The sequence below is a fragment of the Malassezia japonica genome, chromosome 6 (genome assembly GCF_029542785.1).
Source record: "Malassezia japonica chromosome 6, complete sequence".
NCBI lineage: Eukaryota > Fungi > Basidiomycota > Malasseziomycetes > Malasseziales > Malasseziaceae > Malassezia > Malassezia japonica.
Genome location: NC_083375.1, coordinates 598,092 through 623,772, shown reverse-complemented (window position 1 = coordinate 623,772; position 25,681 = coordinate 598,092). Strand labels below are relative to the sequence as shown.

The 25,681-nt window shown below is 60.9% G+C and overlaps 16 protein-coding genes across 16 annotated transcripts; 8 read left to right on the top strand and 8 right to left on the bottom strand.

The window, feature by feature from the left end:
* Nucleotides 1–905: 905 nt before the first annotated feature.
* MJAP1_003480 (RNA helicase) lies at nucleotides 906–4,397 on the top strand (the record flags this gene model as incomplete). The annotated part of the gene is made up of 2 exons (XM_060267408.1): nucleotides 906–1,139; nucleotides 1,389–4,397. The coding sequence occupies 2 exons, from the start codon at nucleotides 906–908 to the stop codon at nucleotides 4,395–4,397; spliced, it is 3,243 nt and encodes a 1,080-aa protein (XP_060123391.1).
* Nucleotides 4,398–4,560: 163 nt separating this feature from the next.
* On the bottom strand, nucleotides 4,561–5,586 carry MJAP1_003479 (uncharacterized protein; the record flags this gene model as incomplete). The annotated part of the gene is made up of 1 exon (XM_060267407.1): nucleotides 4,561–5,586. One exon carries the CDS (start codon nucleotides 5,584–5,586, stop codon nucleotides 4,561–4,563), a length of 1,026 nt encoding a protein of 341 aa, XP_060123390.1.
* A 908-nt stretch (nucleotides 5,587–6,494) lies between these two features.
* MJAP1_003478 (uncharacterized protein) lies at nucleotides 6,495–7,691 on the top strand (the record flags this gene model as incomplete). The annotated part of the gene is made up of 1 exon (XM_060267406.1): nucleotides 6,495–7,691. The coding sequence occupies one exon, from the start codon at nucleotides 6,495–6,497 to the stop codon at nucleotides 7,689–7,691; it is 1,197 nt and encodes a 398-aa protein (XP_060123389.1).
* A 23-nt stretch (nucleotides 7,692–7,714) lies between these two features.
* Nucleotides 7,715–8,731, bottom strand: MJAP1_003477 (uncharacterized protein; the record flags this gene model as incomplete). Its single annotated transcript, XM_060267405.1, has 1 exon — nucleotides 7,715–8,731. One exon carries the CDS (start codon nucleotides 8,729–8,731, stop codon nucleotides 7,715–7,717), a length of 1,017 nt encoding a protein of 338 aa, XP_060123388.1.
* A 96-nt stretch (nucleotides 8,732–8,827) lies between these two features.
* MJAP1_003476 (uncharacterized protein) lies at nucleotides 8,828–9,853 on the bottom strand (the record flags this gene model as incomplete). Its single annotated transcript, XM_060267404.1, has 1 exon — nucleotides 8,828–9,853. The coding sequence occupies one exon, from the start codon at nucleotides 9,851–9,853 to the stop codon at nucleotides 8,828–8,830; it is 1,026 nt and encodes a 341-aa protein (XP_060123387.1).
* Nucleotides 9,854–9,892: 39 nt separating this feature from the next.
* Nucleotides 9,893–11,037, top strand: MJAP1_003475 (uncharacterized protein; the record flags this gene model as incomplete). Its single annotated transcript, XM_060267403.1, has 3 exons — nucleotides 9,893–9,985; nucleotides 10,008–10,157; nucleotides 10,180–11,037. 3 exons carry the CDS (start codon nucleotides 9,893–9,895, stop codon nucleotides 11,035–11,037), a joined length of 1,101 nt encoding a protein of 366 aa, XP_060123386.1.
* Nucleotides 11,038–11,109: 72 nt separating this feature from the next.
* On the top strand, nucleotides 11,110–12,104 carry BIM1 (microtubule integrity protein mal3; the record flags this gene model as incomplete). The annotated part of the gene is made up of 3 exons (XM_060267402.1): nucleotides 11,110–11,194; nucleotides 11,217–11,252; nucleotides 11,275–12,104. The coding sequence occupies 3 exons, from the start codon at nucleotides 11,110–11,112 to the stop codon at nucleotides 12,102–12,104; spliced, it is 951 nt and encodes a 316-aa protein (XP_060123385.1).
* Nucleotides 12,105–12,228: 124 nt separating this feature from the next.
* Nucleotides 12,229–13,958, top strand: NFS1 (cysteine desulfurase; the record flags this gene model as incomplete). The annotated part of the gene is made up of 2 exons (XM_060267401.1): nucleotides 12,229–13,314; nucleotides 13,539–13,958. The coding sequence occupies 2 exons, from the start codon at nucleotides 12,229–12,231 to the stop codon at nucleotides 13,956–13,958; spliced, it is 1,506 nt and encodes a 501-aa protein (XP_060123384.1).
* Nucleotides 13,959–14,053: 95 nt separating this feature from the next.
* MJAP1_003472 (uncharacterized protein) lies at nucleotides 14,054–15,015 on the top strand (the record flags this gene model as incomplete). The annotated part of the gene is made up of 3 exons (XM_060267400.1): nucleotides 14,054–14,155; nucleotides 14,178–14,285; nucleotides 14,308–15,015. The coding sequence occupies 3 exons, from the start codon at nucleotides 14,054–14,056 to the stop codon at nucleotides 15,013–15,015; spliced, it is 918 nt and encodes a 305-aa protein (XP_060123383.1).
* A 33-nt stretch (nucleotides 15,016–15,048) lies between these two features.
* Nucleotides 15,049–15,676, bottom strand: MJAP1_003471 (uncharacterized protein; the record flags this gene model as incomplete). The annotated part of the gene is made up of 2 exons (XM_060267399.1): nucleotides 15,049–15,372; nucleotides 15,395–15,676. 2 exons carry the CDS (start codon nucleotides 15,674–15,676, stop codon nucleotides 15,049–15,051), a joined length of 606 nt encoding a protein of 201 aa, XP_060123382.1.
* A 257-nt stretch (nucleotides 15,677–15,933) lies between these two features.
* On the bottom strand, nucleotides 15,934–16,343 carry MJAP1_003470 (uncharacterized protein; the record flags this gene model as incomplete). The annotated part of the gene is made up of 3 exons (XM_060267398.1): nucleotides 15,934–15,979; nucleotides 16,007–16,181; nucleotides 16,205–16,343. 3 exons carry the CDS (start codon nucleotides 16,341–16,343, stop codon nucleotides 15,934–15,936), a joined length of 360 nt encoding a protein of 119 aa, XP_060123381.1.
* A 123-nt stretch (nucleotides 16,344–16,466) lies between these two features.
* On the top strand, nucleotides 16,467–17,918 carry OST1 (dolichyl-diphosphooligosaccharide--protein glycosyltransferase subunit 1; the record flags this gene model as incomplete). Its single annotated transcript, XM_060267397.1, has 1 exon — nucleotides 16,467–17,918. One exon carries the CDS (start codon nucleotides 16,467–16,469, stop codon nucleotides 17,916–17,918), a length of 1,452 nt encoding a protein of 483 aa, XP_060123380.1.
* A 45-nt stretch (nucleotides 17,919–17,963) lies between these two features.
* MJAP1_003468 (uncharacterized protein) lies at nucleotides 17,964–18,660 on the bottom strand (the record flags this gene model as incomplete). Its single annotated transcript, XM_060267396.1, has 2 exons — nucleotides 17,964–18,203; nucleotides 18,226–18,660. 2 exons carry the CDS (start codon nucleotides 18,658–18,660, stop codon nucleotides 17,964–17,966), a joined length of 675 nt encoding a protein of 224 aa, XP_060123379.1.
* A 112-nt stretch (nucleotides 18,661–18,772) lies between these two features.
* MJAP1_003467 (uncharacterized protein) lies at nucleotides 18,773–19,119 on the bottom strand (the record flags this gene model as incomplete). The annotated part of the gene is made up of 2 exons (XM_060267395.1): nucleotides 18,773–18,838; nucleotides 18,862–19,119. The coding sequence occupies 2 exons, from the start codon at nucleotides 19,117–19,119 to the stop codon at nucleotides 18,773–18,775; spliced, it is 324 nt and encodes a 107-aa protein (XP_060123378.1).
* A 181-nt stretch (nucleotides 19,120–19,300) lies between these two features.
* MJAP1_003466 (uncharacterized protein) lies at nucleotides 19,301–19,872 on the top strand (the record flags this gene model as incomplete). The annotated part of the gene is made up of 4 exons (XM_060267394.1): nucleotides 19,301–19,661; nucleotides 19,691–19,731; nucleotides 19,764–19,795; nucleotides 19,824–19,872. 4 exons carry the CDS (start codon nucleotides 19,301–19,303, stop codon nucleotides 19,870–19,872), a joined length of 483 nt encoding a protein of 160 aa, XP_060123377.1.
* Nucleotides 19,873–20,046: 174 nt separating this feature from the next.
* Nucleotides 20,047–25,658, bottom strand: MJAP1_003465 (uncharacterized protein; the record flags this gene model as incomplete). Its single annotated transcript, XM_060267393.1, has 6 exons — nucleotides 20,047–20,055; nucleotides 20,178–20,257; nucleotides 20,321–20,611; nucleotides 20,792–23,829; nucleotides 24,249–25,059; nucleotides 25,082–25,658. 6 exons carry the CDS (start codon nucleotides 25,656–25,658, stop codon nucleotides 20,047–20,049), a joined length of 4,806 nt encoding a protein of 1,601 aa, XP_060123376.1.
* Between the last annotated feature and the right edge of the window lie 23 nt (nucleotides 25,659–25,681).

The window sequence follows — 25,681 nt, the reverse complement described above, 5'->3', positions numbered from 1 at the left end:
CCAATCGTGGAGTGCCTTGCGGCGCTTAGTCGGCCTAGGAAGCATATCGCTGTGCTCGCCGGGGGCTCGGCGTAATTGGCACGTGCCTTTTTACCCATGCTGGGATTGTACGCCCAAGCGCTGCATGCTCACGCGTTGATTCGCTGCAGAGTTCCTAGGCAATATACACTTTTTTACAGTAATCGGCAGCGCAGCGTTTGCACCGGTGGGTGGGGGGGGCTTTTAGGGATAATTCGTCGATACGCGAGATTCCTTCCGGCGGAAAAAACTACTGCGCAGGGCAAACAACCACCTCTGGAGCAAGGATCCTTTACCAGGGCGCTTTCGCGATTGTCTTTCACTTCTGTTGCCTCGGCCTAGTGCATGGCTAGGACCCTCGTGGCTTCAGTATACTCGAATCGCTCTCTGTTGCAGTTTTTTGGCCCATCTTACACGACTGCGCGTAACTCCCTCTCCAGGAGCCCATTTTGTTTTCCTTTCCTCCCTACAATGGCTGACAATGCTGACTGGCGTGCTCGCCCCACTGGTGATGCCCCCAAGCTGGGTGGCACGCGCTGGAGCAGCGGCGGCAGCGGCGTCGGCCAGCGTAGCGGAGGAAAGACTTCGTCCAAGCGTGGCGGCAAGAAAAGGTACGATCCCTGAAAGAATGTGTTTGCTAACCGTACAGCCAACGTTCCAAAGCTCCTGCTCGGGTGCTACCCACGCATCCCCATCCGCTCTTTTTAATGAACGTGATTAAAATCCAATATGCACATCTGGTGGACCGCGCCAAACCCCAATGGCTTGAGAATCCCAAAAATGTCCTGTATATCTACACCCAATCTCGCCTGGGCGGTCCACCCGAGTTTTTCTCTGTTGAGGGTTATGTGGCTGGTCGACGCGACACAATTGTACGATGCACTGTGATGCTGGACGAAGAACTGAGCATTGTTGGTGTTGGTGATGGAAAGTCGCAGAAGGAGGCGGAGCGTGCTGCAGCACTGCACGGCATGCTCTTGCTTTTGGAGCGCGACTTCATCGCGAACCCCCCACCGGGTTTGCACACGCCAGTGACTGCCAAGAAAGGAGGTGAGCTGAGTGTCAACCTGTCGGACGGAAGTCCGCTGTCGGTGGAACGCGCGCGTGAGTATCTTGACTATGTTTGTCACGTTGGCCACTTTGGTAAACCCGATGTGACAGTGACAGAACTGAAGGATAAGCGTGGCCGCCGCAGCGTGTCTACAGGTTGGCAGGCTACCGTTTGCCTAGGCGGCACCGAACTAGGAAAGGGGATTGCTACCAACAAAAAGAACGCTCAAAGTGCTGCTTTACTGGACACTGCACGAATCTTGGAGGCAGATGACCGTCAATCATGGGTTCACTTCAACTCGACGTTCAAGCCTGGACAGGTGCTTGGCAAAGCACCACATGTCTCGTTCTTTGTCCCGAATGAGCTCGAAGACAAGATGCGTTCTCTGTACGACACGATTCGCCGTTCAGAACTGTACGCAAAGCGCCCCCGGACCACGGCTGCCTACCATGCACAGGAAGCTCCCAAGTCCCAGCGCCGCGACCGCCGCACGCACACTACACGCCTTACTGCAAAGCAACACGAAGAGAAGTCGGAGCGCATGCTTCAAGCTCTCAATGAGTACCAAGTTGAAGACCGCGTGTCGCACATCCGCGAGCAGCGCCAATCTCTTCCTGTTATGCAGAAGTCGGGCGACGTGCTGGTCAAAATCGAATTGAACCAAGTCACCATCTGCATGGCTGCGACAGGTTCAGGTAAGACAACGCAGGTACCACAGATTCTGTTGGACGACTACATCTTGCGCAAACAAGGGTCACGTTGCAACATTATCTGTACACAGCCCCGCCGTATTGCCGCCATCAGTGTCGCACAGCGCGTTGCAAAAGAGCGTGGCGAAACGGTCGGTCAATCAGTCGGGTACCAAGTGCGCTTCGATCACAAATTGGCACAGCCGAATGGTTCAATCACTTTTTGCACCACGGGCGTCTTTTTGCGCCGACTGCAGTCGGCACTAGGCGAGAGCATGAATGGACAGCCAGAGTCTGCAGAGACGGCCTCGTTCCTCGATGGCATTACGCATGTGGTCATGGACGAAGTACACGAACGCGACGTTGAAACAGACTTGCTCTTGGTTGTCATCAAGCGCCTGCTTGCGGCGCGAAAGCAGACAGGGAAGCCGGAAATTAAGTTGGTACTTATGAGTGCCACGGTGGATCCTACGCTTTTTCAAAATTACTTTGCAGAGCTCTCGGCCAATGGCCGCCCTGCGCCAGTGGTGGATATCCCAGGTCGGAGCTATCCCGTGCAGAAAACATACCTGGACGACACTTATGAACATTTGCAATCGCTCAGCCTGCCGCGCAACCAGGGCGGCTGGGTGTGGCAAGAAAAGAATGTGCGCGATTATATTCAACGAGAAATTGTACAACAGGGAGGCATTGTCAAGGGTCCCAATGGCGAAGAAAAACCTGCTGTGGATGACCTTGAGCTTCCGTACCCACTGATTGCGCTAATGATTGCTGATGTCCTCACGCGTTCCGACAACGGACACGTGCTTGTATTCCTACCGGGCTGGGACGAGATCAAAGCGGTTCATCAAATCCTTCTCAACACGCGCGCACAGCCGCTGTTGGGATTGCCGCTGGATGACTCGGACGCCTATGAAATCCATGTACTACACTCTTCTGTCCCTGTACAAGACCAGCAGGCCGTTTTTGAGCCTGTGCGTCACGAAAAACTTCGCAGGATTATCCTGTCCACCAACATTGCGGAGACTTCCATTACCATCCCCGACGTGGTATATGTCATTGACTCGGGTCGTGTGAAGGAGAAGCGCTATGACCCCGAACGCCGTCTGTCGAGCCTAGTGTCTGCTTGGGTTGGCACGTCCAACCTGAACCAGCGCGCAGGCCGTGCCGGCCGTCACCGCCCCGGTGAGTATTACGGTGTTCTGTCGCGCGCGCGTTACGACTGCCTTGCTGTGAATCAGATGGTGGAAATGAAGCGTGTCGACTTGAGCAACGTCGTAATGCATATCAAGGCCCTCGAAATCCCTGGCATGTCCGTCGAGGATGTGTTGGCAGCGGCGATCGAGCCTCCTGCACCGGAGCGTGTCAAGGCAGCGATGCAGGACTTGGAGCGCATCGGCGCACTGGATTATCACCAAACGCTGACGTCGCTCGGCAAGGTCCTGCTTCAGCTCCCGCTCGATGTGTCTATCGGGAAAATGTGCCTGTATGGTGCCTTTTTCCGATGCCTTGATCCTGTTCTGACTCTGGCGGCCATTCTGACCAACCGTGATCCATTCATGGCGCCGGCACACCTGAAGAAGGAGGCGAACATTATTAAGGACAGTTTTTGTCCTGTCATGTTCCGCTCCGATCCCCTGTGTGTGCTGAACGCCTTTTACGAGTGGACGCGTTTGCAGGAGGTCAGCTCGTCGCAGGCGAGTCGTTTCTTGAACACAAACATGATCAGTCGTCCAACGATGATGCAGATTCAGCAAGTGAAGCAGAGTCTGTTCCAGAGTCTGGAGAAGGCAGACATCATCAAGGTCATCCGCAGCTCGACGTCGATGACGGCCAAGTACCGTCGTCGCATTCGTGAGACGGATCCCGAGTTTAACATCAACTCGAAGAGTACGCCGCTGCTGTGTGCTCTGATTGCTGTTGCCAATTCACCCAACTTTGCCATTCGCGCGGGCGAGAAGTCGTTCCGCACGTCCCAGGACAAGTCGTGCTTCGTGCACCCTTCGAGTGTGTGCCATGCCAAGTTCTTTAAGGACAAACCGGAGGCTGCGCTTGCGGGTAACGAAAAGGACATCTTTGCGTTCTCGGAGAAGATTCGCAACACTTCGACGCAGACCAGCTCTTCGAGCGGGAACGCAATGACCTTTTTGCGGACGTGCACGCGACTTGATCCCCTGACGTACATGCTCTTTGGTGCTTCTGAAGCTCGTGCGCTTGGCCACGGGCTGGAGTGCGACAACTGGCTCCCGGTGACGGGCAGCTATGACGCACTGGACAACTTGGAGCGCTTGAAGTCGATCATGGATGTGTGCGTGCTCCGCGTATTGGAGGGAATCGGCAAGCGCCGTACTAAGCCCGAGGCACCTACGCCAAAGTCGGCAGAGTCGCCGCTGACCACTGTGTCGCCCGCGGATCTGCCGAGTGGCGAGTTGCTCCAGGCGGCCAACACGACGCTTGCCTCGTGGAACTCGGACGAGGAAGACGGCGAGGACAATCTTGACAATCTACTTCAAAATGACGCCCAGCTCGACCGCAGTCTCTCGTCTCGGGAGCTGGAAGAGCTGGAGTCGCTGACCACTGGCATCGTGCAGATCCTGGATGGATATGCCGTGGACCGCGCTTGGGAGAAGGAAGCCTAGGTCGAATTCGTAGTGGAAAATGACATGACACTGCATTTTGATTTCTAGACAATACATGTTCTCGGAAGCATCTTGCAAGACTGGTTATGTGCATAGGATTCTCTTTCAGATTATGGGATCGAGACAAGTCCATCGTGTATCACAACATGTACACGTGCGGCCATTACACCTTGACAATGCCAAAGTCGATTAGGCTGTCGGCCGTGTCAGCGAGCGTCTGCTCCGTAGGGCGCGTCTTCCAGCCGAGAAGACGCTCAGCCTTGCTGATGTCGAGCTTGCGCGTGATGCCGATGTAAGGGGCAGCCGACTTGGCGTCCGCGTTGAAACACGCCGTAATGCGCACGAGCCAGTCAGGAAGCTGGAAGAGCGTGACATTTTTGCCCTTCGGGCCGAGGTGCTCCTTGAGAATCTTGGCAATTTCGAGCATCGAGAGCATGTGGTCATTCGATGCGAGGAAACGCTGGCCCTTGGCAGCGTCCGAGGTCATTGCCTTGATCTCGAGCACGGCCAGATCGCGCACGTCCACAATGCCGAAGAAGAGGCGAGGCACACCGGGAAGACCGATCATCATCTTCTTGACGACGTCCACCGAGCTTCCCACACTGGGGCCAAGGATAGGGCCCATGATCATGTACGGGTTGACCGTAGCAAGCTCCATCGACTTGCCCTCCTTCTCAATAAAGTTCCACGCAGCCTGCTCGGCGACCAGCTTCGACTTGATGTAGGCGGTGACGTCTGTGCCAGACGGCTCCGACCAAATCTCTTCGTTCATCGTGATGTCCTTTTGGCCATGACCAAAACCGATCGCAGCAAACGACGAGGTGACGACCACACGCTTGACGCCGGCATCGCGCGCATTGCGGAGCACACGGAGCGTACCCTCACGAGCGGGAATGATCAGCTCATTCTCGTCCTTGGGGTCGCCAAGGGGAAAAGGCGAGGCGACGTGGAGCACATACTTTGCACCGGACGTGGCATCTTTCCAGCCGCTGTCCGACTCGAGGTCTGCCTGAACAAAGGTGAGGCGATCGCCGGGCTCGACGCCGCCCTTTTTGATCATCTCGCGGACGGTATCCGATTTGGTCAGGCTGCGCACCGTCGTGCGAACATGGTAGCCATCGCGAAGAAGTTGAAGGATGACATGCGAGGCGACGTAGCCCGTGCCACCCGTAACAAGAACCGTGCTCATACTGTGTGAAAGTGTGGAGCGACGAATGCGGGGCGGGGCCTTTAGTAGTTTATTCGACTCGGCCGGCTCGGCCTTTCACGAGACCTCCGCGGATTGGAGCTCCGCGGATCGACGACGATCGTGGAGTTTTTCATTTTCCCGTGTTCAATGCGGCTGATGTTGAAATCAGTTTCGGACGCGGCGTTCAGTAGCGAGACGAGCGCAAGTCGAGCGTGGTTCGCGTCGCGCCAGAGGTCGTGAGCCGATCGTTGGCGATCTGTGACGGCTAAAATACTCAGCCATGATACGTAGCATACATTTCCCTATGTAATTCGAATGTCATTTCAGCACAATGCGCTACGTTCGCCTCTTGGCTCTAGAAGCACGCAACCTGTCTTGCCAGAACACGCGCTGCCGCGGCCTCGACGTCGCTTGCCCAAGGCGCTCTCATCACGTGACACGTGACGGGTTCGCGCCAAACACGCGTTGTCTTTTGGAAGCGCGTAGCATGTCTGGCGTGCGACGGAGCCCCCGGCGGCCTCACACACGGGGCGCCGAGGAGCCTGTACCACCTAATTCTGCAGATACGTCGTTCTCTGCGCAAATCGAAATTATCGGCGATTCACGCAAGCGGCGCCCTGGCCAAGAAGATGAACCCCGCGGTACACGAAAGGGTACGTCGCCCCACTCACGCAGCGCTCCGCGAAGAAAATGTCGACGGCCTCGTATTTACGCGCGAAACTAATGCGCCTGTGAGTCGCGCGCGGCGGCGCGATGTGGCAGAGAGCAGCGGCACACGCACGGGCGATTTGGGGCGATCGGCGCGTGGCGATCCGCCCAGCACCTCGGCGCAAGCCTTGGGCTTGGGTCCTGCGCCTCGAGCCAGCACACGCTCGCGTCCTCCCGTGTCGGGTTCGCGGAGAAACAGCATGAGCATCAAAGGGCAGCGTCGCATGTCGAGTTTGCGCGACGGCACGCCTGCGTATCCCCATATTAGTGTGCCTGACCAGCACTTGTATCGGCACCTGAGCGACCAGATGCCGCCGGTCGTTCGCATGAAGATGCTGCTAAACTGGGCGCTGCACCGCTCAATGGCACAGGCACTGGGCGAGGAGCCGATGCCCAAGCCCCCCGGCAAGTCGAGCACGCGCCAGAAAGAGCTGGCACTTTTAGACGACGTGCCTGCGCGCGTTTCCGGCGTGCTGACGGACCAAGAGACCCAAAAGTTTGCCGAAGCGGCGCCCATGATCCGCAAAGTAATTGATGATACCCTACGCGACCTGAACGATGGGCTGATCGGCATTAGTTGGCTGCACCAGTCACGAGAGAAAGGCCAGTCGCTGCAACCGCATCCCCGCAATGAGTCAAACAAGCAGGCGTCGGAGCAGCGAGAAGGCATGCTCGCGCTGCTGCGCGACGAGCTCGCCGCATGGGAAGAGCAAGAGAAGGACGTGTACCGTATCCACACCGAAGCCGACGCGCTCGACAAGCTCCACGCCGAGGTGCGCGAGCCCAAGACGCGCCGCAAAGGCCGCGCAAGTGCGGCCGATGAGCTAGACGAGGACCAAGGTATTTCGCGCGAGATTGAGCTGGCGCTTATGGGCCAGGTGCCCGAGGACGTCGTCGAGCGCGAGCTTGCCTGGACGGTGAGCGACCTCGATGCAGAGACGCGCGAGCAGCTCGAACTGGCCGAAGATGTCCTGCGTTCCGTCGACGAGTTGCAGGAGGCTGTGGTGGCAAAGCGCAATGGCTCGACGCCCGCGACGCAAGTGCGTGGCACCGAGTCCGACGCACGGCTCGACGCGCTCGAGTTTTCTGTGGACAAGATTGGGATGCGGCTGCATGCGATGGCGCAGCTTGACGAGGTGGCGCAGGCTTACCTCGGCCAAGTTGCGACACGCGCATCGCAGGCGCTCCAGGAGCGCACTGCGGCAGGCACCGCGTCGTTTGCAGGGCTAGGCTCGGTCGACGGCGACGGCGAGCAGGGGTCGGCAGCAGCGCAGGAGCGGCTCGATACGGTTCTTGCTGGGATCCGCGAGCCGAGCGAGGCGGGTCTTTCGGACGCACCCCAGGCGCCTGCGGATACGCGCGACCTCTTGCGTGCGCTCGCACAGTCGCGAAAGTAGATATAATGCGATGTATTGCTAGACTATGAAGGGGATACGACACCGAAACGGAGCATGCTGTCGACTGCGTCGCGCAGCGTGTCTTGGTACGCCCGCGGCGCCCATCCCAGCTCGGTGCGCGCTTTATCGGCACTGACATTGCGCGCAATGCCAAGGTACATGGCTGCCAGGTTTGCCTGCGCGCTGAACCAGCCCATGAAGCGTACGAGCAGGTCGGGGAGCTCGCGTGTCGGCACACGCTTTCCGGCTTCGCCGAGGTGCGTGCGCAGCTCGTTGGCGACGTCCAGCATAGGCACTGCGCTGTTGCTCGAGGCGAGGAACCGCTGGCCATTCGCCTTGTCTGTGCGCATCGCACGCAGGTGCAGGTCAACCACGTCGCGCACGTCGACGACACCGAGGTACATGCGCGGCACGCCGGGCATGCCCTCAATCATGCTCTTCAACGTCCCGAACGAGTTGGAGTACTTGGAGCTGAGCAGTGGGCCAAACATGCCCACAGGCTGGATCGTCACGAGCTCAGGACCGCCTTGCTTGACAAAGTCCCAGGCGGCCCGCTCGGCAAGTGTCTTGGACTTGAACATAGGAATGACGTACGGACCGTCGAGGTCCGTCCAGTCGTCCTCGGTAAAGACCTTGTCTTTGTACGGCAGGCCGTAGCCCACCGCGGCAAACGACGACGTAAGGATCACACGCTTGACCCCCGCATTCTGAGCGGCGCGCAGGACGCGGAGTGTCCCGTCGCGCGCCGTCCGGACCATGGACTCCTCATCGCCACCCACCAGCGAGAATGGCGAGGCAATGTGCCAGACGTATTGACACCCCTGCGCTGCCTCGTTCCAGCCCGCGTCTTCGTCGAGGTTGGCGATAATAAAAGTGACGCCGGTAGGGTCTTGGCCGCCATTGCGGATCATTGTGCAGACATCCTCTTCGAGACTGAGGTTCCGGATCGTTGTGCGGACCTTGTATCCCTCCTGCAACAGCCTTACAATCGCATGGCTTCCCAGGAAGCCCGAGCCTCCCGTCACAAGCACGGTGCTCATCGGAGACAAATGCAGGAAGCGGAGATAAAGTGGATCTGGCTACAAAAATGCGCTTAGGCCAACGGAAACCAATACAGAACAGGAAAAGCACATAACCTACACATTCACAACACCGTACTTGAAGAGGCTGTCCGCCGTGTCGTCAATTGACTCTTTGTATCCGCGCGACTTCCAGCCCAAGAGGCGCTCGGCCTTGGCCGAGCTCGCCGCGCGCACAGGCCCGAGGTGCTGGGCAGCGGACGCCGCCGGTCCGCTGACGTAGCCGAGCAAACGCACGATCCAGTCGGGGATCTCGTAGTGCGGCAAACGCTGGCCTTTGTCGCCCAGGTGCTTGCGAAGCTCGTTCGCACCGTCGATCATCGACACGCCATTGTCGCCGACTGCAATGAAGCGCTCGCCTTTGGCAGCAGGCGAGGTCATGGCACGCACATGCAGGTCAGCGAGATCGCGTACGTCGACCACGCCAAACGTAATGTGAGGCACAGCAGGCATGCCGTTGATCATGAGCTTCACGGGCTCGATCGAGGTCGAAATGGTCGAGCCCAGCACCGGCCCAAATATGCCGACGGGGTTGAGCACAGTAAGCTCCATCGCTCCGCCCTCTTTCTCGATAAAGTCCCAAGCCGCACGCTCGGCAATGGTCTTCGACTTGACGTACGGCTTGACGCCAGGCGCCTCGGTATTGGTCCAGTCCTCTTCCGTAAACGGCATGTCCTTGACAGGTTGCCCGTAGCCCACCGCGGCAAACGACGACGTGAGGACGACGCGCTTGACGTGGGCGTCGCGCGCCATACGGAGCACACGGAGCGCGCCTTCGCGCGCAGGCACAATCAGCTCGTTCTCGTCCTTGGGCTGCGTCAGGGGGAACGGCGAGGCCACATGCATCACATAGTCGCAGCCCTCTACCGCCTCTTTCCAGCCTTGGTCAGACATCAGTTCGGCCTCGAAAAAGGTCAATGCGTCCCCAGGCTCGACCTTGGCCTCTTTCAGCATCGCGCGCACGTCGTCTGCTCGCGAAAGCTTGCGCACGGTCGTGCGCACCTTGTGGCCTTCTTGAAGCAGCCGCACAATCACATGGATGCCGACATAGCCGGATCCACCCGTCACCAGTACCGTGCTCATCGTGACGCGGAGGTGATCGGCCGAGTGGAGGTCTTCGTTATGGCGACGACCGCGGAGAGTGTGCCGCGTTCGGTCGGGGCGTTGGAGGACGCGCCAAGCGATGCGTGGTTCTTTACGCGCCGCGGCCTGTCGGTATGTATCTTGTCTAACGCAGTACCCCCACTTTTCAAGTGCGACACAGCCTAAAGAGCTGCGCGGCGGCCACCGCCTTGGCATCCGTGCGCTGGCATGGAGCGCGAATGGCGACGCGCTCGTGAGCGGCGGGCATGACCGGATTGCGCGCGTGTGGAATCCCGAGCGGAGTGTACGTGTGGCATCTAACGCAGACGGATGTGCGGACGACCAAAGAGCTTGCTGGGCATACGGACCAGATTTCGGCGATCGCGTGCAACCCTGCCCACCCCGAACTGCTCGCCACCGGCAGCACTGACAAGACGGTGCGGCTGTGGGACCTGCGCGCACCTGCCGCGGCGCACGTCATCCACACACCCGGGAGCAATATCAACCTGGCCTACAGCCCGGATGGCAGGCAGCTCGCTGCGGGCGACAAGAGCGAGACGGTCGTGTTAATTGACGCCGAGCGCGGTGCGCTGGCACAAACTATCAAGGATGGCTCTGTGAATCGCGAGGAGATCAACGAGCTGGCGTGGGCGCCGGATGGGTCGCTGTTGCTGCTACCGATGGGCAGTGGTAGCATCAGCTTTCTGCGTGTGCCGCGCGACGGCGCGCCTGCGCCGACGATTACACCCCGCGAAGGCATGCACCCCGACTGGGAGTGCGCGCTGGTACGCCCTGTGCACCCTGCTGCTATCTTTTGTATCCAATGGGACCCTACGTCGCGCGTCGTCGCGACCGGTGCTGCGGACAGCACCATTGCCGTGTGGGACGCGGCCGAGTGGGAGTCGCTGCAAGTCTACTCTTCGCTCAAGTTCCCCGCACGCAGCCTCGACTTTTCCTACGACGGCGAGTGGCTCGCGGCCGGCGGCGAGGACGCCGAGGTGCACCTCATGTCGATGGCGTCTGGGCGCGTCGCGCACCAGATTCCCGTCAGTGCCACGATCAACTCGGTGGCCTGGCACCCCTCCAAGCTGCTGCTTGCATACAGCGGCACGGAAACCGCTAGCGCCGCGCCCGCCGCCGCCGCGCGCACCACGCCGATCTGGCTCTATAGCGTGCCGTCATAGCCACGTGCTTTCCACGTGATAACGCGCGGGGGTGTTGGTATTGTCGCTGTGCCTTGGTCACGACGCTCCAAGATGGCCGCCTCCCGTACCGAGTTAATTGGGTGGATCAATGAGCTCCTCGCGCTGAACTACACCAAGGTGGAGCAGTGTGGTAATGGTACGTTCTTATACTGATTCAGGCGCCGCGTATGCGCAGGTGATTGACTCCATCTACGGTAGGTGCTGTGACTAACGCAGGCAACGTGCCCATGTCGAGGATTAACTTTGCGGCCAAACACGAGTACGAGTCGACGGCCAACTACAAGATCCTGCAGACCGTGTTCCAGCGCAACCGCATCGACAAGCCGATTCCTGTGGAGCGCCTCGTGCGCTGCAAGATGCAGGACAACCTCGAGTTCCTGCAGTGGCTCAAGAAGTTCTGGGACATGAACTACGCAGGTGACGGATACGAGGCCGAGGAGCGTCGCGCTGCGGCGCCGTCGCGTGCGGGATCGGCCGCCGGCCGGCCGCGTCCCAGCGTCGGCCCCCGCCCGAGTGTCGGCGGCGCGCGCCCCAGTATGGGCCCTCGCCCGAGTGTCGGCGGCCGCGTCAACACGGCGTCGCGCCAGAGCACGGTTCCCCCCGTCCCCCGCCAGCCTGCGGCGCCCCGCCAGAGTACGGCACCGGTGCAGCGCCCTGCGTCGACCACGAACCCCGCGGCGCGGCGCATGTCGGTCGCGCGTGGCGGCGCGCCGTCGCGTGCCCCCTCTGCCTCGGCTCTTTCGAACGAGACCATCAACCAGCTCACCGCCGAGATCGACGAGATGAAGGTGAGCGTCGACAGCCTCGAGCGCGAGCGCGACTTTTACTTTGGGAAACTACGTGACGTGGAAATTCTGGTACAGGAGCGCCTGGCCGAGCTCGCGCGGGCGCTCGAAGAGGCGGGCGAAGGCGCCGAGGCGCCTGATGCCGCCGAGTCGGACACGCTCAAGCAGATCCAGGGCGTGCTGTACCAAACCGAAGAGGGTTTCGAGCTCCCGGATGTTGCCGACGAGGCCGAGCCGCTGGACGAGACCGAGACGTTTTAGCACCCGCGCTGTATTCTAGCTAGACGTTGTAGGCCTGCCTGGGCATTCTCCGCGTGGAGCTCCGCCGCGGCGATTTTCGGCCGAAATCGCCGCTGCGACGAGAGTGGATTTTCGACGTGCGACCATGATTGTGAGTGCACTTCGTAGGGGCGTGTCTGCGGCCCGCCCTGCATACCGCCAGGCGCTTGCCACGAGTGTGGCTAGTGCCCCCCGCTGCTATGTGACTGCGACTGCGCAGTCGCCTATGGCGACGATCCTCGAAGAGGAGCGCGGCAAGCGCAGTGGCGGTCGTGTGGCGAATGCCGACGCCGATGGCGACGCCCTCCCTGTGACCAACGAGGAGATCTTCAGTCGTGTACTTGAGACTGAGGACAAGCTGCGTCCTGCTGAGCGCCCCATCTACCTCGATGCGCAGTCCACCACGCCGGTCGACCCCCGTGTGCTGGACGCCATGATGCCGTTCTACATGGACCAGTACGGCAACCCCCATTCGCGCACGCACGCCTATGGCTGGGAGTCGGAGTCCGCTACCGAGTCGGCGCGCAAGCACATTGCCGACTTGATTGCGGCGGACCCCAAAGAGGTCATCTTCACGTCGGGTGCCACCGAGTCGAACAACATGTCGCTCAAGGGTGTGGCGCACTTTTACCATTCGAAGAAGAACCACATTATCACGACGCAGACGGAGCACAAGTGTGTGCTTGACTCGTGCCGTGCCCTCCAGGAGGAGGGATTCGAGGTGACCTACCTGCCGGTGCAGGAGAACGGCCAGGTGGACCTGGACCAGCTCAAGCAGGCGCTGCGTCCTACGACCGCGGTGGTGTCGATCATGACCGTCAACAACGAGATCGGTGTGATTCAGCCCATCAAGGAGATTGGCCAGATGCTCAAGACCTACGGCCACGACCTCGCCAAGGAGCTGGGCAAGGGTACGCCCAAGCCCTTCTTCCACACCGACGCCGCGCAGGCCCTCGGCAAGATCCCGATCGACGTGAACGAGGCCGGGATCGACCTGATGTCCATGTCGAGCCACAAGCTGTACGGCCCCAAGGGCATCGGCGCCTGCTTTGTGCGCCGTCGCCCGCGTGTCCGTCTGGAGCCGCTGATCAGCGGTGGTGGCCAGGAGCGTGGTCTGCGCAGCGGTACGCTCGCGACTCCCTTGGTTGTGGGCTTTGGTGAAGCCGCGCGCCTCGCCAAGAACGAGATGGCGGTACGTATTTTTCATTGCCTGCCGGTCAAAGATGAAACGGCACAGGCCCCCCTAGTGCATGCTACGTGCGCTGCGCAGGTGCGCGAGGCCCATGTGGCGCTTGTGCGACCTATGCAGTGCACGTCTTTCACACGATGGTGCTTTGCATCGATGAGTGAGGGCCAGCTACTGCAGGGAACTTGAGATCGGCAGGCAGTGCTCTGGGCAGAGATACTAACCTACAGTACGACCATGCGCACATTTCCGCCCTCTCGAAGCGCCTGCGCGACAATATCATGTCGCGCGTCGAGATGGTGCTTTTGAACGGCGACCCCGAGGGCTACCCCGGCTGCAACAACCTCACGTTCCAGTACATTGAGGGCGAGTCGCTCCTGATGGCCCTCAAGGACATTTGTCTGTCGTCGGGCTCGGCTTGCACCTCTGCTTCGCTCGAGCCGTCGTACGTCCTGCGTGCGCTCGGCCTCGACGATGCCAACGCGCACTCGTCGCTACGCTTCGGTATTGGCCGCTTCACCACCGAGGAGGAGATCGACTTTGTGTGCGACAAGATCGTGGCGGTCGTCAACCGCCTGCGCGAGCTTAGCCCGCTGTGGGAGATGGTCCAGGACGGTATTGACTTGAAGACCATCGAATGGTCGGGATGATGTGTTATAGCCGATAGCATAAACGTTGCTCTTTCGCATCTTTTGCATCCGTGCGACGCCACCGTGTGGAGGCGGGCCTTTTCCCTCCAGCTAGAATGGCCACGACGAAGCTTGTGACGCTTGCGATCAAGACGCTTGCGAAGCCCATAGCGACGCAGTTGAAGCAGAGTGCGGTGCAGCATGAGTCGTTCCGCAAGGTACGCTACGGCACTGACCCAGATTTGCATCGGACTCGCGCAGTATATCCACCGCAGCGAGACACGGCTCCGTGCGAACCTCATGCCAGGCTCGGACCTGATCAAGATCCGGCCTCTGAACGACGCCAAGGTACGTCTAATTTCTTACGCAGGCCATTACCAACGGTGCGAATGCTATTTCCGAGGGGTTCCTCTTTCTCGTCGCCGCGTCACTCATTGTCGGAGAGTCGTACCGCAGCTCGCGAAGCCGCGCGAACAAGCACGGAAAGATGGAGGACGAGATCGACGAGCTCCGCAAGCAGATTGCCGAGCTCACCGACGGCGCGGGCGCGCCGCTCCACGAAAACAGCCTGCACACGGACGACCTCACGCCGGCGCCTGTCCCAGCCGAGGTCGCCAAGGTCGGCGGCGACCACGAGGCGCTCTACTCGTTAATGGAGTCGGTCAAGATGCTCTGGAAGCTTGCCGAGCGTAATGGGTGGCTCGACGACAAGCAGCTCACTCAGGAGCTTCAGTGGACGCTCGACGGACCGGCGGAAGGGCCGGCGGAAGGGCCGGCGGACGACAACCAGGCGATGGCCAAGTCGCAGGCGCCAAAGGACGACGCGCCACCGCGTGCGCCGCCTACGCCCTCTGCCACGGCACAGCAGCTTGGCCGAGTCCGTGCGCAGGCCATTATTGACGAGATCCGGCAGCAAACGGCACCTACGCCGATCCAGATTCCCAAGATGCCATCCCCGTCCAGCCAACATGCATACTTCGCCCCGGCCTCGCTCCTTTCATGGCTCCCCTCTTTCGACGGCATTAATACCTTTTTCTCGTGTGCCACTGCGCCGAGTTTTGACTTTTCGCTCCCGTAGCGCTCCAAGCTTGCATCTATGGCACATTACGTTCTAATAGCGGCCACGGCCACGCCACGAGCCACGCGCACGGAAACCACCGCGGCCACGGCCGCGCGAGCCACGGCCACGGCCGCGACCGCGCGCCGAGAGGCCGGGCACGTTGGTCCGCTTCGGCGTCACCTTGAGCAGGCGGCCGCGGAAGAGCGACTCGTTCAGCACCGACGCGTTTTCCACAAACGAGGGGTCGGCAAATTCCACGTAGGCAAAACCTTTAGGGTGACCGGTGAACTTGTCGCAGAGGATCGTGACACGGTTGATTGTGCCACAGCTCTGGAAATGCTGCTGGATTTCCTCGGGCGTTGCGCCATAATCGACCTGCGTGAGCCAAGGGACGTACATTGCCAACATATACACTGCGCCCGTCAATCTCCAGCTTTTCTTCTTCCGTGGGGAATGCGCCACCAGCGCCACCAAGGCCCTGCTCTGTGGCATCGTTCATCTCGCGCAGCTTCGCGGCCTCGGCTTCCATCTCAGCCACACGCTGCTTCATCGCCTCGAGCTCCGCATCCTCGCCATCGGCATAGCGAACCTCCGAGTCCGCATTGTTGCCCGCTTCGTACTCCGAAAGATGCGTGTCCGCCGCAGCGACAGCGTCTGCACTTTCGCGCTCCGCTGCCATGTCGACAACGACAAACGTCGCTGCGCGCGCCCGATGTGTTCGGCGCACGTGACCGACGCCGTGGGGCCGATGGCGATGGCGAAGCTAGGGCACGCTGAGGGTGCGGCGCGGCAAGTGCGGCACCAGCTTGGAAGACAAGCGTGCGCATGCAAACGAAAAGCTATTTCCTACACACGCGCGCAAGACAGACAAATCCCCGTCTAGTGCGGCAGATTCATGGTATAGTACTGCAAACAGGGTCGACGCGTTCAGAGCGTCTATGTCGCCATTGCCTCGGGCGCGTTCGACTTGGCGAGCTCGGCACTGGATTAGCATGAATAAAAAACGTACCGAAGCGCATTGCTAAAGTCGTCCTCAATATCGTCGTCGTCCCAGTTGTCCTCCCAGAGGTGGTCGCCACCCGACCGGGCCGATCCGCTCATATCGAGCGCAATCGATGCAGCGCCTGCCGTAGCAGAGCCGTTCGACTGCGTGCCAGGGACCACCGTCTCGGACTCGGGCCAGTCTGGGTAAGCCTATCGCACGTACCCGCCGTCTCGAACTCCTCAAACTCGTCATCCTCGTCCAACGCACCGAGCGCAGGCACGCTGGGCTTCTCGGCGCCCTGCGGCTTCTGTGCGTCCTTGGCGTCGGCAGCGTTTGGCTTCGTTTCGTTCGTTGCGGCCATCGCGGTGGAGTGTGCGGACGACGGCGCGTCGTACCGATCACTCGATTTAATTGCAAAATACCCCGCCACGAAGCCGGCTGCGTCGGCGCTGCCCGTGCGAAGCGAAGGACCACGTTGAGCGACATGCGCGCGTCTCGCTCTGGTGTGCCAGGAAGTGCGAGCTTCGCATTCCTGGCGGTGCTGCTACTTTGCACACTCGTTCAGTATACTTCTGCGGCTATTGGCTGGACGCAAAAGTCGCTCGTCAAGACGGTCGAGCTCGGCGGCTCGCTCGTGCAGCTGCACTGGGACATTACCGCCACGGCGACCGGCGATGAGCCCGAGTTTGCGACGCAGGACGATGTGCCCCTTCTGGTGTACCTGTCGCAGGCAGAGGACAAGGGCCTGTCCTATATCCGTGGCTCGGTTAGCGCCTCGGCGAACAAAAAGGAGAGCGTCCGTGTGAACGTCGAGCGCGCCGAGCTGCTCGAGAGCGACCCCCAGACGGTAGTGTACGCTGCGATGATCCCTCGCAAATTTGTCGATCAGGCCAAGCAGCTGCGCCTGCGCGTTTTTGGCGCTGTTGCGCACGAGCCTGAGCCCCTGCCCAAGTCCGTCGGCCAGGCCGAGCGCCAGTTCCTCGTGTGGACCGGTGATGTGGGGCTGCGTACGCCGTACGAGACGGCGTCGGGCGAGGTGATTGTCAAGCCGCCGTTCCCCAACGTGCTGTCGTACGAGCCCAAGGACAAGGCGAGGCAGTCCGGCCAGTCGATTACCTACGGCCCCTACACCAACGTCCCTGCGCACGCCGGCTCCGCTCCAATCCCGCAGGGCCGCGTGCACTACGAGTACAGTCGCCCGGTGATCTCGTTTGTGGACTTTAACCGCCACGTCGAGATCAGTCACTGGGGCGACAACATGGCGACCTCCGACACGATCTGGATGCGCAACGACGGTGCGAAGCTCAAGGGACACTTCAACCGTGCCTCGCACATGATCAACATGTGGTCGAACCCCACCGTCGAGGTCGCGAGCCAGATCCACTCGGTGCCGGTCATGCTGCCTCCGGCGGCGACTGACGTGTACTATGTCGATGCGACGGGCAACGTCTCGACGTCGGTCATGGCGCCTATCCCTCCGGGCCTGCCGGTGCCCCGCCGCCTCGAGCTCCAGCCGCGTTTCCCGATCGTCGGCGGATGGAACTACACCTTTACCGTCGGCTGGAACCAGCGCATGAGCGAGGCGGGCTTGGCCAAGCGCCTGCCCGGCACGAATCGCTACCGCGTCGCTGTGCCCTTCCTGACGGCGCCGAGCAGTGTCGCGATCGACCATGCGACGGTGCGCATTGTCCTGCCGGAAGGCGCGTCGGACATTGACGTCACGCTGCCGTTCGATGTCGACATGGAGCGTATCGTGACCTACCCTAGTTACCTCGACACGGTCGGCCGCCCGTCGGTGGTGCTCGAGCGTGCGAAGTGCACCTCGAAGCTCAACAGTCTCGTGTACGTCGACTACACTCTCTCGCCGCTGTCGCACGCACGCAAGATCCTTGCGGTCGCGACAGCCGTAGCGGTGATCTTCTTTGTGGCCGCTTAGTAGATCTTATATCACCGATTTGATGTACACCATAAAGACTATCCATTATTCGTCGCCGACAAACGACACGGCCCACGGGCCGACAAGCGGCAGAAAGGGGTCGCGCTCGAGCGCAGTAGCAGACTGGTGCGCGACGTACGCGCAGTACCACGACGCAATCAGCGACGCACGCACAAGTAGCCACGCGAGCGTCCGCCAGCCAAAGAGCACGCGCAGCACAAACGACGTGCCGACGACCACCGCACTGGCCAGCGCGGACTGATAGCCGTGGAAGCGCACAAGATCCTGCGTCAGATGTGCCACGTACGTTTTGTGTCTCCCAGATTAGCACGAATATGCTCGTAAATGGCGGAAAGATATAGGTCAGCGCACAGAGCTTGCTCAGGTCCCAGCCGAGGGCCGTCGCATACCCCGTGATGGTTGAGTTGATCGGTGCAGGGGCAAATGCCGGTGCGCTGCCCTCGCTCTGCTGGAGCCGTTCCGCATCCACGTCAATGTACACATGGCCAGCATTGTGTGTCGCGGCCGGGCGGATAGGATTTGCCTTAGCGCGCGCCGCTTCGTCCCACGACCTCTGCGCAGGCGCCGCGCCGCGGGGGTCGGCAGAGTAGGTATAGGCGGGCACAGGGTCATCGGTGCCCGCGTTTCCAGTGCTGTTCTGATACGACTCAACCAGGTAGGGCGCATCCGCATCGAGGCCCTTGGACGGCGCAACCGCAGCGCTCTTTCCAGGTCCCGCCATCGCGGTGGTGAAAGTGGAGGCGCCGGATCCGCGGCGCCGCAGGGTGGCCAAGCGGCGGTCCGATATAGTGTGATCTTCGTGTTCTACTCTACATTGTATCCGTATACATAGTCTAGTGCGACACCTTCTTGGTGCGGCCCATACGGCGCGCGTGGCGCAGAGCCTTTTTCCTGCTCATCTGATATTAGATTGAAAACGTACCTTGGAAGCCATTTCCTCCAGACGCGCCTTTTCCTGCGCCTTGCGCTCGCGCTCGCGGCGGACCTCGCGCTTGCGTTGGGCCTCGTCCTCCTTCTCCTGTGCCATCTCGCGCTCGCGCTGCTTGACTTCGGCGAGGCGCTTGCGCTGCTGTAGCCGCTGCTCCCAGCTGCCTGTCTTGACCTTGCCGGCAATATTCGTCTTTTCGCTGGGAAGAGGCTTCTCGTTCGTCATCACAGCCTTCTTCGCAGGGGCGGACATGGTGCGACACGATGCACGAGAAATGCGGCGGCGCATGGGACCAAAAAATCGCGAGGGTCACGTGATTTGCCACGGTCGGCCCAGCCGCTGCGATCCACGGTTCACCACTGCCGGTAAGAGCATGTTTGCGAGGACCGTTGCTTCCCAGGCGCGCGCCGTGCGCCGCGCGCCTTTTTCGCTCATGGCTGTCCGTGCCAAGAGCACTTCGACGCTCCCCACGGAGGCTCCGCCCGCGCCCACCGAGGAGGCCCGCGGCGACTTTGTCCGCCCGCGTGTTGAGGACCACCACCTGATGTCGAACAAGGAGGTGCCCATTGCGGAGCCGCAGACCCCTCCGGAGGTTCTCGAGTACGGTGTGGAGCAGGCGCCGAATGCGCTGGAGACCTGGTCGCAGGACCAGCGGCCGAAGGTCGATGCCATGAAGGGCCCGCGCTTCGAGCAGGTCGATATGGCGTTCCAGCCCCAGTCTCTGTCGGCCATGGAGCTCATCAGCAACGTGCCGATTCAGATGACGACGAAGCGCGTCGTGCCGTGCGATGGTGGTACGTACTTGGACCTCGACTAACCTCAGGCGACGGCCCCCTTGGTCACCCCCGTGTATACATCAACCTGGTATGTGAAGCGGCTGACTATGCTAACCACAGGACAAGCCGGGTCCCAAGGGCTGCCCTTACTGGTACGTGCCATCACTAAACTAATCGCAGCGGTATTCGCTACCAGAAGGAGGAGCACCACTTCCACTACGTGCCCTAACGCTCGAAACGATACACTCGAGCGTTCTATGGATATAGCCTTGTAGTGTTTCTGTGGATGCCAACGCATTGTGGTCAGACGCAGGCGCAGGCCGCGCAATGCGCGTACCGCACCGCCGCCTCCGTCCGTTTGTCGAGCAGCCGACCAATCCTCGTGTGTATATTTGTCATCATCCTATTCCGCCTACAAAACAGCCCGGCCCCGCGCCGAACTGGTGGGTGGGACAGACCCAGTTCATTGACAGTCCCTTAAAATGAAAACATACCGTGGCCACGCACGCGCCGGCCGCCCAAGAAATGCATCACGATCGTAGCGCAGAATAGACCGATCGCAATACCCAGTGAAACGTTCAGGAGCTGCTCACCGATCGTCAAGCCATCCGAGACTTCGCTTACACCAGACGATGTCCCGTTCGAATTGGATGTGAAGCTTGTTATAAATGAGGCACCATTGCCAGACAGACCCGAGGGCAATTGGTAGAGAATGCCTGGTACAGCCACCACAAAGCTCCGCCCGTCAAAGAAACGGCCGTAGAGATTCGCCAACATTCCGACAGTGAACGAGCCCATGGCAGCCACCAGTGAGATTTGGTTCGTTAGGACTGGGGAGATGTCGCCCTTATCCATGAGTTGTGAGTAGTTGGCCACCAACCAGCCGCCACACGCAATGAGGACCATCATTGGGAATTCCTTGCGGGTGACCTTGGCTTGGTTGCGCAACGACAGCATGACCGAGTAGCCTAGTACCGTAAGGAACGCGAACCAGGGGCTCGCCTTGGTGGTGTACCAGTGCCTTGGCTTCAAATCGTTGTCCGAGTCTCCTTGTCCACGGCAATGAAGCGGGTCAAAACCATTCTTTTGACCCTTGTAATTTGGATCGTTCATTTGGTTATACCGCACAGCAGAGAGAGGCGTAGTACCAAATTTGATACCGATACCCAACATGACCGAGTAGATGATGGCGTAGACGAGACGCACAGACCCCGAGACAAGACTCTTAGACTGCAGTTCCAGCGCACCAGTCAAGACAATGAAACCCGGCAGGATCAGCACAATCGAGCCCGAAATGATGGGTCTGTAGCAAAACAGCTCACCACGCCACGGCTTGCTGTTGTAACCTCCGTCAGGAATGATGTGCAGGGCCATGGCAATGAACGAATTCAACGTGGCAAAGACAATCTCAAACACGTTCGAATATAGCTCCGACTTGATAGACATTTGGCAAAAGACCAGGAAAGCGCCCAACAAAAACGCAGCACATGCATCAAGCAGCGAACCGCCAAAACCAACTTGGCCAAAAGTGATGAAAAAGGAAGCAAAGCCACCGATAACGGTTTGTTGCCACTTGCGCAAGTACGGCCGCCGGCGCATCAGCGAATCGAGCTGCTTTGAAGCACGCTCGACACCAATCTTGTCGTGAATCACGTTCCAGTAAATGGTGTGCATGTCCGTCAGCTTGGTCAGGTCCAGAACGCTGCCTTGCTTGATGAACTTGGTATCAGAGGTGTGTGTCGCATCGTCGCCAAACGACAAAAGCATGAGGTTAGGGAGATAAATACAGCGGCAGTTAACGTCGAGTACGTTGGCAGTCTGCTGCATCTGCGTCTCGATGCGGTGCGTCGGCGCACCAAACATCATCATCGCACGCGCAAACTTCATGAGGAACTCTTGCCGCTTGAGGATCGCAGCAACGTGCATCGTGATGTAAATCTCCTGCTTCTTACTCTTCGCCTTGCGCTTACGAAGTTTGCGGCGCCATTCCTGCTTGGCGATCTCTTCGTCGGTCATGGCATTGCCAAAGTAATCGCCACCGCCGTGCGCACTGTCCGACCCGGTGCTCCCAGGTACCGGGCGCAGGCTGCGCGAAAACATGTGCTTGCCCGCGTGGCCAATCTGCGAAACGCGGTGCGACGCACTCGACATGGTATCAGACCCAAAGCGCGAGTGGGGCTTTGACGAGGCAATAGACATGGAGCCTGATTTCTCATTCGGCGTCACAGCAGCAAAGTAGGGGTTGAAACTGTCGTCAGCGCTTCGAGACGTCACGCCGCCGGGCGTCCAGACGCCCGGCGTGCGCGGACCACCCGGCGTGAGGCTTGCGCGCTGGCTCTTGGGCACAGGTGCAGCATCACGCACAATCTTGGCCGTCCGCTTGAGCGTCTTTTCGTTCATCTCGGGCAAGAGGTAGCGGTCGAGCGTGTAGCCAGGGCGCTTGGGGTTCGGACCGAGCTGAGCGAGATTGGGGCTCACTGCGCCGATAAGATTACCCGTCGTGGCGATCAGCGCGCCAATGGTGCCGGCCGACGAGCGAGCAGCCTTGGGACGCTCGTCCATCACATCAATACCTGCCTCGGCCGCCACTCCTTTGACGACCTTTTGGCTAAACTTTCCGACTTGGCCCATGTTGGCCGTCGCAAATCCACCAAGTCCAGTTGGCGGAGAGCTCACCGACACCGGGCGGCCGCTCGAGTAGTAGTGTGTACCACCCGGGGTCTTGTGGGGCGTATCCGGTTCGGATGTCGCCTGGCGCAGCAGACCGGGGTCCAGCTCGTTGACGTTGGCCTCATTACCATACGCATCGACAACGCGCCCGCTGCGCAACGTCACGCCGCCACCGAGATCGGCATCGGTCGTGGCGCTCGGTGTGTCGCCCGTCGCGCTGTGCTCTGATGCCTGTTCCTGGCGCTGCTGTTCGTACAGCTGCAAGAGTTGTCCCAGCACACCGCCACCCGCCACTGGCCGCGCATCGAGGTTCTGCGCCGTGTCGAGTGCGTCTGGTGTCGACGCCTCTGAGCCGGGCAAGTGGTCGCGGCGCACGCCGTCGAGCTCGGTCGGTGACGCTTTCTTTTTGGCGCCCGCACCCACCATCTTGTGGGCACGCACAAGCTTGGCGGCCTTGCGCTCGAGCGCAGACGGGCGGTAGCGGCCGTGGGCGCCACGCAGGCCCGTAGACGTCTCGACAGGGACGCTCTTCATGTTGGTGGCGCCCGCGCCGACCTCGCCTCTCTCCATCATGTCCACGGTCTCATTGCTCGACGAGTCGATACCGATGAGGTTGCGCACCTGCGCCCACTTGCCCCTGTTCTTCCTGTTCCGGAGACGAGACGAGCGTTTCGGGCGCGAAGGCATGCCATCCGTCTCGCCTTCGATGATTTCCACATGATCGAGGCTCTCTGCCGGGTCGTAGCTCGAGTCGGTCGTCGATCCCGGTGTGCCCGGCGTAAGTGGCCCCGAGCGCAGATCATTCAGCATTTCGTCCTCGCTGCGGGTGTCGTGCTGCGCCGTATCCTCGCCCGGCGGAAATGCGGCGTTCGAGATGCCCGCGCGGCCCGCCGCGACGTCCTCCGCCTCCTCCTCCTCATCGAGGTTGTTCAGCTCGCGGGAGAGTGCAAGAAACCGATCGTTGTCTTCGCCATCGAGGCCCACCGCACCGGTCTGACCCGATGTGCCATCCATGGGTTGCATCGGGATCGCCTCGGTCTGGCCGAGGTTCGGTGGTCCGAGGCCAGCGAGGCTGATCTGGCCCGGATGGTTCTGGCGCTTGATCCCGGTGGTGCCTGTCGGTGTCGGCTCTGGCTCCGGCCCCGGGGCGGCGGCCGGGCGCTTTACCGACACGGTCGGCCCACGCCCCCCCGGGCGTACGTGGATCTTGGCGGGGCCCCTGCTCGGCAGCTCATCCGCCCCCCAGCGCACGCGGCGGGCGCTCGACGAGGCCGAGACGAGGGGGTCCTCCGCGGCGCTGACCGGGACGCCCGTCGGCTGTGCCAGCCCGCCGACCTGGTCCACGGCCATGGGTGGTGCTGGGTTCGGCACATCCGCGCTCGACACGGATGTATCGCCAAAAAACGGCCGCTCCTCTTCCGTGGCATAGGAGGGCGGCTGCTTGGATGCCGCCGAGTCGTCAAACGCATAGGCCTGGATTATATCCGCCTCGGGTAGTGTCGAGCCTCGGTCCTCGCTCCGTGACGAGAACGGGTATGGATGTGACATGACGAAGGACTATCTCGACACAGGCCAGCTCCGTATATAAGCTCGCTCTACTGCGCACGCAGCGTCGCTCGCGGCAAGCCTCGTGTGCAAGTGCGCCGGTCGCGGTCAGGGCACTTTCCTGCCACATGGCAACAAACTCTCCTCCACAATTCCAGAACCAATGGCGTCGCGCCGCAGCGGTTTCCGCCAGCGCGGCCAATGGACCTCGTCAGCGTGCGTGGCTGTGTGCCAAGCGCCAGGGGCGCGGGGTTGCGGCTACATGGGGTATCGAGGGCTGCCCCTCGCAGGGCAGTCGGTTGTAAGCGGGCGCACTAGGTGCACCCCGGACAGGTATGGAGTTGTTCCTGGACAAACGCGTCGCATTCGAGGCAAAATTCGCGTGTGCACCGCAGGCAGCGGTAGCGCGACGAAGGCGCGAGGGCGGAATCGTCCGCCACGGGCGCGTCGTCCGCGGACGCCTCCGCCTTGGACGGAAACGGCACTTCGCACGCAAAGCAGGCCGGGGCGGAGGACTCGGTGACGCTCTCCCACGTCACAGGCCGATAGTTGCCCACAGGAAATAGGTGGTGGTAGGACCGTGCGAGGTGTGTGCTCATGATGATTGTGATGCCGCACACTGGGCAGTCGGTGGGCACCTGGCACACCTTGGCGCTGCAGCGCGGGCAGGTGTAGCCCGCCGCCGCGCCGCCGCCCTCGAGGTGCGACTGGGCCTTGGCGCTGGAAAATACGCGGCCATGGCACGCGCAGAGCGATGCCGGGGCGTTGAACGGCAGGCGTTTTGGGAAGCCCATCACGAGCAGGTCCGCCTCGTACTCCTTCTGGGCGGTGGGCCGCTCCGAAATGACGCGCGGTGGGACGTGTTTTTGGAGCAGCTCCTTGTAGTGGTCCTCGCCCATCACCACGCCAAAGTCGCCGCCGGTGCGTGCACAGACCTCTTTGAGGATGTGCATCTCGGCCGCGAGCGAAATGACCGACGTTTGTATGCGGTCCTCGACGAGCTTGTCGATCGTGTGGTATATGCTGCCCGGGTCGACGCTCGTGAGCGACGCCGAGATATAGAGGATTTCGCGTGTATTCGAGTTGGGCAGGTGCACGAGGCAGCTGCGTGCCATCTCTAGTGCGTTTTGGATGCTCGGCTCGCCGTGTGGCTCTAGCTTGCGCTTGTTGACGAGCATGCCCGCATGGTTCACCGTGTTTCCTGCATTAGTCTCGCAACGTACCGCCCATGAGCGACAGGCGCTCCCCGAGGCCGTCGCGCGTGCAGACGATCGCGAGCTGTCCGATGGGGTTCTGGTCAAAGTAGTCGGCGACAAACTTGCGCGCGTACTGCAGCGTGAGCTCGAAGCGGTTCGGGCGCAGGTCGCGCTCCATCATGTCCGCGCTCAGGTCCAAGACCAGGACAAAGTGGCGGATGATGCCGCGCTGCACCGGCGTTGCGTCGCGCATCGCCCGCTTGCGCTTGTTGCTGGCGATCATGCGGCGCACAGCGCTCTCGAGATTCCCGCTCTCGTCTTCGTGCACATGGTCCCAGCTGCGTTGGTAGGCCGCTTCCCAGCTGTACCCCCCCGATTCCAGGCCGCCCTTGTCGCCCGCGCGCGCCGCGCCGCTGTTCTTTTTTTCCTGCGGCGCACTCTTGCCCCGATTCGCGGCCTTTTCCGCGATCACCGAGCGCAGTGGCGCGGACGGCAGCGACGGCAGCCCCTCGTAGTCGTCCGAGTCATCCGACAGCTCCTCAATCGGCTCGTCCGAGTCGTCAAACTCCGCGCCGTCCACATAGTCCTCCTCGCGTCGCCGCATCGTGGAACGGACCACGTGGGACC